Below are 13,556 nucleotides of genomic sequence, written 5' to 3' on the forward strand. Positions count from 1 at the left end.
GGCCCCAACATCTTAGAGGTAGAAGGTCACCTAGTTCAGTCTCTATAGAAATAGGGGTCCCTTCAACAACACTCTATGGTAGGCTGTTGATCATCCACCCTTGAGAAAGGGAATCCTTCACTCTCTGAGGCAGTTCTAATTTTCTTCCCTCCAAAAGATCTTCTGCCCATTGCAGGATAGGAGAAAAATGTTTTTTATTGTGAAGTTTCCTCCTCAGAAAAGACAAATGGCTACTCTTGAATAGCAGGTAGAACCCTGTGATCTTCTGTCAGGAAGTGGGATGACAGATTGTAGTGAAACCAGTTGATATAATCGTGGAGGGAAAGTGTTTCTTGACTTGTTTACCCCAAGTAACACTTAATAGCTCACCCTCTTTCTGCTCCTTTTGCTATTGGACAGCTGGACCCTGACGATGTTTTTGTGCTTGCACGCAACGGCGTCTATGACCTGCAGGTTGGCATCAGGCCCCAGCGGTCTGGCAATCGGTTCCTTTATCTCAATCTAGTGGATGTGGACTACCACCAGCTGGTGGCCTCTTGGCTCGTGTGCCTGTCCAGCCGACAGCCTATCATTTCCAAGGTATGTGAAGGGCCACGTCTGCTATGTAGTGGGGAGAGCTGTCTGACATCCGAGGGTGGGGGGATGTGAGTCAGAGGAGCACGCCTGGACTCGCTGGCTTCTCCACTCATTTAATCTGTCTGTGACTCACTTTCCTGTTCTGCAAAATGAAGATAATACTTGTATGATTTGCCTCACAGGGATGCTGTGAATAAAGCAATTTGTAACCCATGAGTATTGTTGTGAACTTTTATTATCACTGTTTTTATTGCTTCCAGTGAATATCACCTCTAGGCAAGTTTCTCAATTCTCTTTGCTTAGATTCGTTAGTTGAATATTCATAATCTATGATGGTCTGCTTTTGATAATTCTCTGCCTCATTCTTTATGGAAGTAAGGTAGAAGCTGTGCTGAGGACATGTTTTCTTTCTCTTTCCTTCATCTATGTATATCTATCTATCTATCTATCTATACATCATCTCTTTCTCTCAATTCTATTTTGTAAAATTAGATATAAATTATTAAAATGATATATAATAATATATCAAAGTATATATAAATTATAGTTTATAAAATGATTATAAATTATATTTTTACAGATTATAGTTTGATAAAATATATACAATGTGTGGCTAATATGTATAAAATGTATGGATAGATGTTTATGTGTGTGAGTGTGTTTGTGTGTATGTATTCTCTTTTAGAGCCAGGGCTGTGCTAAAGAAAATAAAACTGCTATCTAGAAAGCAAGGCTGCCAAGTTCTTCAATTTGAACTATTTTTCCTTTCTGGATCAGACATGTAAATAAAGGAGGACTAAATAAAGGAATATTGGAGCTTCTAAAGGTCGTAGATGTTATAGGATAGATGATCCTACAATTAGGTGAAATGGGAACAGCTTCAAAGATTAGTCATGAACACATTTTCATTAACCTGGGAGGAGATCTTGAGAAGAACTCACAGGAGTCCTAGCTGGGCCTTTTGCTGTTGAACATTTTCAGTGACTTGGGTGGAGCCATAGATGACTTGCTTCTAAGTCTTCAGGTGGCACAAAGTGGAGGAACCACAGCTGATTTAATGAAGGACAGAGTCAAGACTCAAAAATATCTTCCTGGCCTAGAGTATTGGGCTAGGTTGGGCTCTTTCTGCTATATGTGCCAGTTGTGGAAACCCAGAATCTCAGAGTTACTCAGTTTAATAATAAATGCAGTTCAATAATGATTAAATGTGAAGCGTGGCCCTTGGGTTCCAAAAAGTCATCTCCACAGGCATAAGATGAGGCAGACATGCCTGGGTAGTAGTTGGTTTCCATGGACTATAGCGTCAGTCACGCTCAGTCAGTAGTGACAAGGGGCCAAGATTGTTACTGTGACCTGAGGTTTGTTAAGAGGGGCAGAGATTGCAGGAGCCGCATTACACTCTGCTGCAGTCAGACCCTGTTGGGGTTGTGGGGTTCAGGGCTGAGGCTGCACTTTAGGCACTTCGTGGTCCTTGGCGGGCTGGAGGTGGATGCCACGTGAGAACTGTTTGTGAATTGTCCAGTTAGCCTGGACAATGTGGTGACAACAATCTCCAAGTCATTAAAGGCTCCTTTTGTGGTCGAGGCTTTGGACTTACTCTGCCTGAATCTGGAGGCCAAAGCTAGGGAAAAGGAGTAGACATTACCAAGATCTAAGGAAAATAAACTTCCTAGTAATGAGAGTCAAACATCAGTGAAATGGAAGGGAATAGGATACTTCTCATGGAGGTCTTTAAGGAAAGACTAAATGACTGTGTGCTGTAGATATTGAAGGGTGGATGGTTTTCAGAGGTTTTTCAGACACTAGATCATCTCTGAGGTCCTTCCCAATTTGGAAAGTCCAAACCCCTTCATTGTAATAACAAATGCTAAATAGTAATAATAGCTTTTATTTTTATTATTTTAAGGATGGGGACTAGAGCTGTTATTTTGTTGGTATAGTGAACTCCCTGATGAAGAAACTGAAGATGAAGATGAAGGTGGCATCTTCACTGCAATTTATAGCCTCAGAAAGTTTCCTAGAGCATTTAGTAGTTCAGTGACTTGCTCAGGATCTCATACCTACTGTGTGTCACAGGCTGCTTTGGAACCCAGGTTTTCCTGACTCCAGGGCTAGCTATTCATTATAACATATTGCCTCTCAATAAAAGCAACAACAATAGTAATAGTAATTGTTTGTAAACTATGCATTTGTTTTTAAGGATGAAGAAATTGGATTGCAGAGAAATTAGGTGATATACTGAAAATCACACAGCTCGTTAGTGACAAATGCTGTTTTAGGGATTAGATTGCCTGCCTTCCATTTCATCGGTTTCTCCCGTGGTGTTTCAAAAGTATTGTCGTTTGCTCGCTAATTCACTGAAAACTTAATCCCTCAAACTTAAAATTTTTTGTATTGCCACAGAAATGACACGGTGATCATTTTCAGACATTCTGTACAATGACTGAATGGCTGTATGTGCAGTGTCCTCAGAAATTGCCCAGTGGTGCACCTGGTCTTTTACCTGGGACTATTTGTGTCATTTATGATAATTACAAAGTCCCAGAATCTCAGAACTGGGAGGACCTTCAGAGTAACTGATCAAGGTCTCCATCCCCAGTCTGCTTGATACCCAGTCTCTACCTGAAGAAGCCTTTCATGAAAGGGTCTTTCACTGCTTTCCAGGACAGCGTTTTCTACCTCTGGTCTGCTTACACTGTTAGGAAGTTTGACCTCTCTGTAACTATACCAGCTGCCTAGTTCTATGTCCTGGAGCCAAGCACAGAGAATCTAACCCTACCCTCAGAGAACAGTTCTTCAACCCACTTGAAAACAGCTGCTTAAGTCTTCACTTCTCTGGGTTAAAAACTCTCATTTCCTTCAATGATTCTCATATAGTGTCCTCTTCAGGACCCATCACCACCCTGGCCATCCTCTGATCGTTCCATGCTCTTCACCTTACTGAGGGAGCCATACCTGACAATAATATTCCAGATGTCACTTACCTGGGGAGAAGACAAAGTCCACCTTATATTGTCCAGGTGTCTTAAGCTCCAATTCTATGAAATAACTGAAAATCGTTTCATGATGACTCTTTTCTAGTCCCATTACTTTCCCGTGATAATGATTTTTTGAACTCAAGGATAGAATTTTATACTGATCGCGATTAAGTTTCCTCCTATTAGATTGGAGCCATCATCCTAATATCCTAATAATTCTTGGTGGGTTGCCTTTTTCAGGCACACATTAGCCTGATCCTGCCATCTCTTCAAGCTTTGTCTTTCTCTCCTCTCTCTCTTGGCCAGATTCCTAGAAAAATCTGTCTGCACATGTGGCCTCCTCTTCTTCTGTGTCTTATTTCTCACTTCTCTTGCATTTCAGTTAAATACCTTAGAAGTGACCTCTCCAAACTGGATGTCCAAAGTTATCCCAGAGACCAAATCTGATTGCCTTTTCTCCATTCTCATCCTTCTTTACATCCCTGCAACAATTTATACCGCTGACCTCAATATTCCTTTGAGGATTTTCGTGACACTGTTCTTTCACAGTTTTCTTCCTAATAATAATTAAAATGAACACTTATGTAATGTCTTAATGTGTGCAAAACTCTTGGCATATATTCTCATTTAATCCTTACATGAACTCTGTGAAAGAGATGTGAAAATTTCCATTTTACAAATGAGGAAACCGAGGCAGGATGGTTAAGTCTAGGGTCACACACCTACGGTCCGTGACAGGGTTTGAACTCCAGTCTTCCTAACTCCCAGATCCAATGGTCTGTCCATGACATTTATTGCCTCTCCTATACATCTGGCTGCTCAGTCTTCCGTGCTTGATTCTCAGATGTGTCCCATTTCCTGACTGGGCATGTGGGCTGCAAGACTACATTGGGTTCTCTCCTCTCCCCGCGTTCTCTCCTCAGGGCTTTAATTATCAGCTCTCTGCAAGTGACTTCTACAGCCATCTGAATCCCGCCTCTGGCCACATCTCCCAGACACTGGAAATCCCACAGACATCTCCACTCTGTGTGGGCCGGGTAGAGCGCATTCTCCTGTTTCTGTTAGGGGCACTGCCTTCTCAGTGCCCATGGGGCCCGCTTCCTGCCACTCATCCCCACTTGCACATATGCGAGTCGTCATGCATCCCCTTGTCTCCCCACGTCTCCCCTGCCTCTGGCCTGGACCACTGCGGTAGCTGCGTCATTATTCCCCCAGCCTCCAGCTTCTCCCTTCTACCACCCGTCTTCCACACAGCTATACCAGGGAGCTCTGCCCATGTGGCTTTCTGTCGCCTTGAGAGCCATTTACCAATTTCCTGGGCATTTGGATTTTCACAGCTCTGCTCTAACTCACCTTCCCCAATCTCAGTATGCATCTCTCCGGCTCTTGCACTTAAAGTCCAGCCAAACCAGCAACAATAATGATGATGATGATGATGATAGTAATAATAGTGATGATGATAACCAGCATGTATGTGAGGCTTCTGGCTGTTCCTCACACATCTCATATCTCCATGCCTTTGTGCTGTATGCCCTCCATTCCCAGCTTGGGGATTTCTTCCTTTCTTCCACTCAGTCACTGCCTCCTCCCTGCCCTTTCCTGATCCCTGCAGCTGCCAGGGCCCTCCTCTGATCACCTTGGGTTTATTTTACTGATTCTAGAATGATAACAGAGTGTAAGTTCCTTCTGTCCAGGCTGTCCATTCCTTTTGTTAGTTCTTCCACCTTTTGAAGCAGGAAATTGTCTTTAAGACAAATCCTTTTTTCTCCTCTGCTCTGCTTTTGGCCCAGGAAGCTCAGGACTATCTGCCAGGCTTGGGATCTGTTTCCTGATCTTATCCTACACCATGACTATATCAAGTCTATTTTCCCCTCATGGTTCTTTGATTCGGAACCCTGGACCCAAAGTCAGAGGTTGTGGTGGTGGTTCAGCTCTGTCCACCATTTTAGGACCCAGTTGGGGTTTCTCAACAAAGATAATGGAGCAATTTGCCATTTCCTTCTTCAACTCATTTGACAGATGGGGAAACTGAGGCAAACAGGGTAAAGTGTCTTGTCCAGAACACACAGCTAGTGAGTGCCTGAGGCTGGATTTGAACTCAGGTGCTCCTGATGTCAAGTTCAGCACTCTACTGATTGTGCCACCTGAGTTCAAATCCTGCTTCTGATCTTGTGTGACCTTGGGTTCCTCTTACCTCCTTGGGCCCCAGTTTTCTCATTTGTAAAATGAGGGGTTGGACTATGGCCTCTTGAGGATTCTTCCAGCTCTTTGGATCCTTTATCTTAGGATCTGAAGTTTTTTCTTTAGATCCCTCAATTTATCCCTTGGGATTATCTTCCTCTGTGATGATGTGTTCTTTTTATACCATTTCAGAGCTTTCTTACAGTACTTACATGCATGCTACAATTTACATTTTGTGTGTCTCATTCTATGGGATCAAATTTGCCTCTTGGTTTACCTCATTTGTTCTCCAGTCTTTGTGTATTTGCATATTAGAGACAACAGAGGCCATGTTTGTTTGTATTGATATCTTTGAGTTACTTGTTCTCCTTCTGCCGTTCCTCATGTTGTACCTATAGTTCTAGGCTACCAGGTGTGAAAAATAAACACAGATAATTTTTTTCCTTATATTTTCATTTAAAAACCTTGATCTTATTTCTCTAAGTGTCAGGAGAACACACATACACTCATACATACACACATACCACCACAATTATTATACACATATAATATACATATGTACACACACAGCCCAAATACACACACAGTGCATGTATGCACCACATACCCACACACACATGTGCATACATATATACATAAAATGTATGTGCACACACACATACATGCGTACATACATACATAAACACACATATCACTTGTCCATAGCCAAGAAACTGTAGAATATTGTATAGTTGTATATTGTAAGTTGTGGTCCAAAATCTGAGTCCTTTCCTTAGATATCATAATTTTAGCGAGCTATTTACCTCCTGAATTCCCCTTTCTCTTCTAAATCCCCTACCTTCCACCAGCAGTGATGACGAAAATTCCACTGGTACCTCCAAAGTTTTCAGCTGAGTTGAGTTTTTGTTTGTTTTGCTCAGGATTTATTCCTTTGCCATTCTCTCTAGTTAATCCCTGCAAGTGTCATTTGGCCCCATGTGACTCACCAGTGGGTAATACATGACATTGACATGACAAAGCTCCCTAGATTTTATTTCATATGTGCTCTAGGAAGACCTCTCCCAAGTCTCTTTGTTGTTTATGTAAGCTAGACAGATTCTTCCTGGAATTTACTGTCTCATGGGATTATTTACCAGTCACTTTGCCCATTTCTTCTTCTGATGATGATTAGGTGACCCCTTTACCTGATAACATCTTCATTCCTTGGAGCACATGCTGCTGCTTCTTCCTGAGCTGGTTCTGCTCTCTTTTCTACAGTTTCATAATCTCCTCATTGACTCCAATGGTCAATAATCTTCTTCCTTCCCTGTGTCATATTAGCTGTGTATTCTTGCCTTTTCACAGCGTTTTTCTTTATGGCCCCTTCCCATATGTTGCAAGAACACTTCATTCTTCTTCTTCCGTGTGTTCCTCCTGCCTCATTGTCTACTAGAGGATGCAGTTTAGCTGTTCTTGGTTCCTACAGAGCTGTTACTTGACCCCAGAAGAAACAACCTTATCATATTCATTACAAGTTACTACGAGTTTCTCCTTGACCTCCATATTTACTTTAAATCAGACTTTTAGTCTTTTGTCCTTTTGATGGGGAGTTCTTTTCACTAACCTTTGTTGTGATGTTAGCTTCCCTGATGACTCTTAGGTGAAGGTTAATTTATTTAGGATGGACTCTGCAGTCTTTGCTCAGGCTAGGACTCTGCTATCTATTCAGATGCTCTGTTTGGCAGTTAACACCCTCCTGCTGCACTCAGCACAGGGAGGAACAAATTGAAGCTGAATCATAAGCATAAATACAATTATCTCTTTAGATCTACCTGTCTTTTTTCACCTTGATATTCATTTCTAGTATTGTTCTTTTGCATTATTCCATAAGATTTTGCATAATTTCCCCAGAATTATTCTTTCTATCTTCCATAATTACAAGAGCATTATTTTAAAAATACATATATATAATATATATATATATATATATATATATATATATATATATATATATATATATATATATATATGTATATATATTTACGAGGGTTTGCATTTTCTTTTAAGTATTGTGATCTTGGACTTAAGTTGGACTTCCAAAGTTAGCAGATAACCATACTTGTCACTTTCCTACGCACTAAGTTCTATTAGCTCCTTATGGTCTCTGGAATCAAAGACAGTCACCTCCGGTATTTAAAGTCCCCTGTCTTTCAGGCTTATTACATGTTGCTCTTTCATATATTCTAATGTGGACTTTTTACCATTGTTCACACAGAGCATCTCCCACCTCTGTGTGTTTGCACACAGTCCTCCATGCTTGAAATGCACTTCCCTTCACCCTGTAACTCTTAAGTGTGATTCCCCTTAGCTTCCAGTGCCTCCCCCTGAAATGACCTTATATTTACTTGATTTGTACGTGTCCTCTCTCCGCATTGAATGGTGGAGTCCTTGAGGTCAAGGACTTTGATCATTGTACCGCCAGTTCTTAGTACTGTGTCTGTCACACACTTGGTGCTCAATGTTTCTTTATTTAATTGGTCCTGTGATGCTGCCTCTTTCTGTTTATTTTCCTTCCTACCCCCCCGTAGGCTTTTGAGATCACGTTGCCAGCTGGTTCTGGCAAAGGTGCCAACAAGAGGATCACGTACACCAATCCCTACCCTTCGAAAAGAGCGTACTATCTTCTTACCAACTACCCGGATCTGCTACAATTCAAGGAAGACTCCTTTGAGGTAGGTGGTGAGCATCTCAGAAAATCCAGCTAGAGAGATTTCGGTGTTCTTTTTCTGTATTTTCTGCCTCATCACTCTTATTTGGAAACATTAAAAACATTGCTAAGTAGTGCATTAAAAGATTAATTCCCACTAATAATGGCTAGATTTTCTAAGAAGGAAGTGCATTCCCTAAATTTAGGTTAAGCGGTTGGTTACTGTCCTTCATTCTTGTTCTCAAAGGAGACCAAAATAACATCGCCTTCTTAGAATGAGGTTAGTGTGTTTGACTGTGGCTGATCAGACCAATACGAGCTTGGAACGCTGTGCCCCAGGTCAGACACAAATAGTCCCTATGAACATTTGGGGGCTTCTCTAACTTTGAGTATCTTGTATTTCTTCTGAGCTCATTCATTCTGCTTTGCTCATAGAACCCAGCACCTTCCTGCTGCACATCTGCTTTTATTTCCAGACAGCTCTTCTGTAGATATTCATCAAGTTTTCTGTGGGTGCACCTCTCCTGGTGTTTGCCCAAATGTCTTTGGTACACATGATGCACTGAGATTACCCAAACTAGAACAGAGACATTCATGAGTCTCGCCTGGGTGCAGAGTATGATACTAGGAACTAGGCAAGGTAGATAGTTTGGAGGAGGTAGGTTTCTTGCCCTCAAAGAGCTTACAATCTAGGGAAGGGATTGATCCCCAAATGACTAGCCTGTGTAGAACCAGAAGATAACCAAGAGGCCACGGAGTCCAGCTTCCCTCCACTCATTTTGCAGCAGGTGGGAAAGGACTTGCTCATGGTCTCCAAGCCATGGATTGACTGAGGCCTGCTTGGAGCCCAGCTTTTACTGAATCCAAGTCCATTGCTCTCTTCTCTCTGGAGTATTGACTGCATTGACTAGGCTTTAAATGGAAGAAGTGGAAGTCAGGGGTTGAGGAGGAAGAGCAGAGGGAATATTTCACACACATAGCAGCATGATCCTAGGCACTGCAATTTGTATGAGGAAGAAAGGAAACAAGGATTTTATGAAGCACCTACTGTGTGCTGGGCACTGTGCTGTGCGCTTTACAAATGATCTCATTCGATCCTCACAGCAATCCTAGGAGATAGGTACTATTATTATCTCTATATTACAGATTTTCAAACTGAGGCAAGCAGACATTAAGTGACTTGCCCAGGGTTGTGGGACTTGCATGTACCAAATCAGGTCATTCCGACTGCACACTCAGCAGTCTGTCCATTGTACCACCAGCATTGGAAAGATGGACGAGTGGCAGATTGTGGAGGATCCAGAGAGCCAGGTGAACACATTTAAGCTTGATTCAGTTTAAAATAGGAAGCCACTGAAAGATGTTTTGGGCAGGAGGTGATATGACCATATTTAGTTGGGGAACTTGGGAACCATGTGCAAGTTGATTTTGAATGTACCCAAGGCCCCTCAAATTCATGTGAGGAAGGATGGCCTCTGATTTATTAGGATGTCATGATTTCTTTTGCCTTTGAGTGCTGTAGTCTTCAGGATTTCAAGACGGCTCGCTAGACTATCAGACAATTTATGAATTTCTTCTTTGTCAGATGAGTCCGTTTTGGGGAGGGGGGAAGGAAGATGTTGGGAATGTAACCTAGTGTTTCTTTAAAGTGTAGATACCCCATTCACTTTTTCATTGAGTCTATAGAGGGAAAAGATTGAAAAGTTTGTTTGTCACTCTCGTTTCCAGGTTGATGCTGGAGAGACATATACCATAGGCCTGCGGTTTGCTCCGAGTAACAGCTCAGGAATGGAGGAAATTCTGATTTACATCAATGACCATGAAGATAAGAACGAGGAGACGTTTTGCGTGAAGGTCATCTACCAATAAAGGGGAGAACTTTAATCAGACCCACGTGTTCTCCCTCTATCTGTCGAAATGTTAGTCTCATGGAATCTCCTAGGAGGGGTTCATAGTCCCATTCTCTTTCCACCAGCTGAATAGTATCATTGCTTTTGGATTTTGCTGCTGGATAGATTTTCTTCCTTTAGTACTTCCCCCCACCATTTGTCTTTGGATACAGATAACCCATTGAGATTACTCCTGCACTTGGCCAGAGGACCGAAAGCATATGTTCCCTCCTTATTTATGGTGTGCCTGAGTCTAATCAAGCAGCAGCCCAAATCACAGTGATTTATTCCAGAGCACAGCCCGTAAGCGGTAACCCAAACGCCTGGGATGTCACGTTGGGGATGTTGCCGTTCCCGTGGTTGTACAGGGAATTGTCATTTTCTACCAAATTGTTTTGCTTTTGACTTTTGCTGATTTTTTAAAAAGTATTTTTATGAAACATTTGTTTTCCTTATTGGATTTTGTACAAATACACTACATATTTTATATACGTTGATGTTTTCCACTGTTGTTCTGTTTCTATCATTTAAATTGCTATTTTTAAAAAAAATATATATATATCTTTTTTTTTCTTTTTTCCCTTTCAGCAGTTTCCCAAATGTTAGTAAGCAAACATTAGCTGTAGTTGGTAGTATGAAGGTCCTTCTTTCTTAATCAGTTATTCTTTTGGGAAAGACTGATGAGCCTCACCCAAGAGACTGTATGTAGTATATCTCCTAGGCACCTAATCAGCTAATTAATGGGGTATTAATGCATGTATCAAAGACCAGTGCCTAACACAGTACCTTGCACTGGTCTGAACGCTGCTAAACTCAGAACCAGAAGACACCTGGATTCGAATCCTGCTTTTGAAACTTGCTACCTGTATGGCCATGGTTGAATTACTCAACGTCTCTGAGTCATATTTTCTTCATCTGGAAAATGGGAACAGTCATATATTACAGAATTTACTACTGAATGGATTGTTATGAAGGTCAAATGCAGTCTGTGCAAAGTGCCCTATGGGTTTATACAGAATCCTTAAAGCGTTATGTAAATGTCAGTTATTATTTTATTGTTAATATTATTTTTTTTTGGTTCAGACTATTTCGGGGGAGGGGGGAGTCAGGAACTCCCAATGTGGAAATTCCCCCCACCCATATAGATAATCATCTATATCGTATTTGTACAATATATTACATATTTGTAAAGTAGAGTCTTGCAGTTGCCTGGAACACAAGAGAGGTCTTAAGTGACTTGCCCGGTAGGTAGAGATCTGGGTTCAAGTTCTACCTGTCTTTGTAGTTTCACTTTTGTCTGACTCTCTGTGACCTCTTTTAGGGTTTTCTTGGCAGAGATACAGGAGTGCTCTGCCATTTGCTTTCAGTAAAAATTTGAACTAATGAATCAACTCTTAGGCTGTTCCCGAGAATTCTCTGGAGAGCCTGCCTGAACAAATGCCTTTTCTTCAATTCCCAGAATCGAGCTATCTTCCACAAAGTCCTAGCTGCTGCAACTGAGAGTTGAGATGATTATTATTAACTCTTGACAGCAACACGGCTTTGTCGGCTGTCGGGTTTGTTGTCTTCCCTTCTCTTTGCTGACATCCTGTTGAATGGAGATTATGTGTTTGTGGTTAGACAGTAATCTTCTCACAAAGAGCACCCTTTCCCATTTGTATTTTCAGTAATTAATGTTAGCTCTGTGTGGAGAGAATCAGTAATTACTATTTGTTTCCCCTACTCCATCGGAGCAGAGTTCTTATCTTAATCCAGTTGAATTGTTGGGAGTCATTCAAAGCACACTTTTCATGTTGGGTTTGGTTGCTCTCATTTGGGTCCTAGATGTGGCTCTGCCTTTCACCTTTTCTGGATAGCTAGATCAGAGATGCAGCGCCCTGGGAGCATTTTAGTGTCTCCTTTTTATTTGGATCGTGCATTTTGAGATACTCAGAATAGCACCCAGATTTTCTTTAGACCCAGAAGACATGAGTGAGGTTTAGTTTTCGTGCTGAAAGATGTGGATTTGTTTATAAAGTCAATGGCCCTATTATGTGCAAGCCACTGTCTTTATGCCTTAGAGATACCTATATCAAAAATCCTCCTAAAAACTAAAACTAAATAGATTCCGTCCTAAAGAAGCTTCATTTTAGAGGAGGGGGAGGGATAAGTTAGAGCTAGTGAGCTCCACTTGACTGAGCAGTTATAAGAAACTCTCCCTCCCCTCAGCCCAGTCCCTTGTTATTGGAGACTCTGGGGACCCCCAAGAAATCTAGTAACTGTCTCCTTGGAATGAATAAATTAGAAGCAGAGTCACTGAATTTTTGAGCTGGAAAGGATCTCAGTCGCCATCTATTCCAACCTGTACCTAAGAAGGAATTTCCACTCTAGCCCACCTTCCCCCCAAAGTGGTCATCCTGTCTCTGCTGGAGGCCTCCCAGGGTGGAGGATTTTCCCCACTGAGATGACTTTCATCCCTAGGCAGAGCTTTCATTGTGGGACAGAGATCACAGAGATTTGGAAGTGATTTGGAGGCCCCATTCACCCAAACCCCAGTTTTTTAACAGTTGAGGACTATGAGGTAAAAAGATAAAGTTGCTTATATAATTTTTAAGTATCTGAGGTAGTATTTGAATCCGGATCTTCCTAATTCTGAGTCCACAGCCCTCTCCATGACAGAAGGCTACGATGTGCTCATTGCCCTTTGTCCTGGGCTCTTGGATCAAACAGAACGGATCCACTCCCTCTTGCTGAAATAGCTAAGATTCATCATAGTGCATAGAGCACTGGGCCTGGAGTCAGGAGGACTCATCTTTCTGAGTTCAAATCCAGCCTCAGATACTTACTAGCTGGGCAACCCTGGGCAAGTCACTTCACCTTATGTGCCTCAGTTTCCTTATCTGTAAAATGAGCTGGAGAAGGAAACAGAAAACCACTCCATTTTCTTGCTGAAAAATCCCCAAATGGGGTCATCAAGAGTTGGACATAACTGAAAAACAACTAAACAACTGATCCCTTTTCCATGAGAGCCCAAAGGCCTAAGTCTCCCATTACATCCCATTGCACGGGCCATCTCCAGTCATGCTAACCAATGTCTAGCCCTTGGATCCACATGGCTCCCTCTCAGTCATGGCACCGCTTCCCTGATGTCCTGGTCCTCTCTGAGAACAGAGGCCCAAGAAACACAACTTCTGTCACTGGGAGACAATCCAACGCACACCTGGGGCTATGACCCACCCAACAATCTGGCCTGTCTCAGCCCAGATC

At 42.0% G+C, this 13,556-nt stretch overlaps 1 protein-coding gene across 5 annotated transcripts in view; it reads left to right on the forward strand.

Annotated features, from left to right (window-relative positions):
* Positions 1-10,801, forward strand: part of NPHP4 (nephrocystin 4) — a 162,430-nt gene extending 151,629 nt beyond the window's left edge. For all 5 annotated transcript variants that reach the window (XM_051988713.1, XM_051988711.1, XM_051988710.1 and 2 more), the window contains 3 exons: positions 400-579; positions 8,303-8,446; positions 10,150-10,801. In XM_051988713.1, coding sequence (XP_051844673.1) covers positions 400-579; positions 8,303-8,446; positions 10,150-10,290 — 465 coding nt within the window. In that variant the 3' untranslated portion in view covers positions 10,291-10,801. The remainder of the gene's footprint in view (positions 1-399; positions 580-8,302; positions 8,447-10,149) is intronic.
* Positions 10,802-13,556: the final 2,755 nt, after the last annotated feature.

The sequence above is a fragment of the Antechinus flavipes genome, chromosome 3 (genome assembly GCF_016432865.1).
Source record: "Antechinus flavipes isolate AdamAnt ecotype Samford, QLD, Australia chromosome 3, AdamAnt_v2, whole genome shotgun sequence".
Classification (NCBI taxonomy): Eukaryota; Metazoa; Chordata; class Mammalia; order Dasyuromorphia; family Dasyuridae; genus Antechinus; species Antechinus flavipes.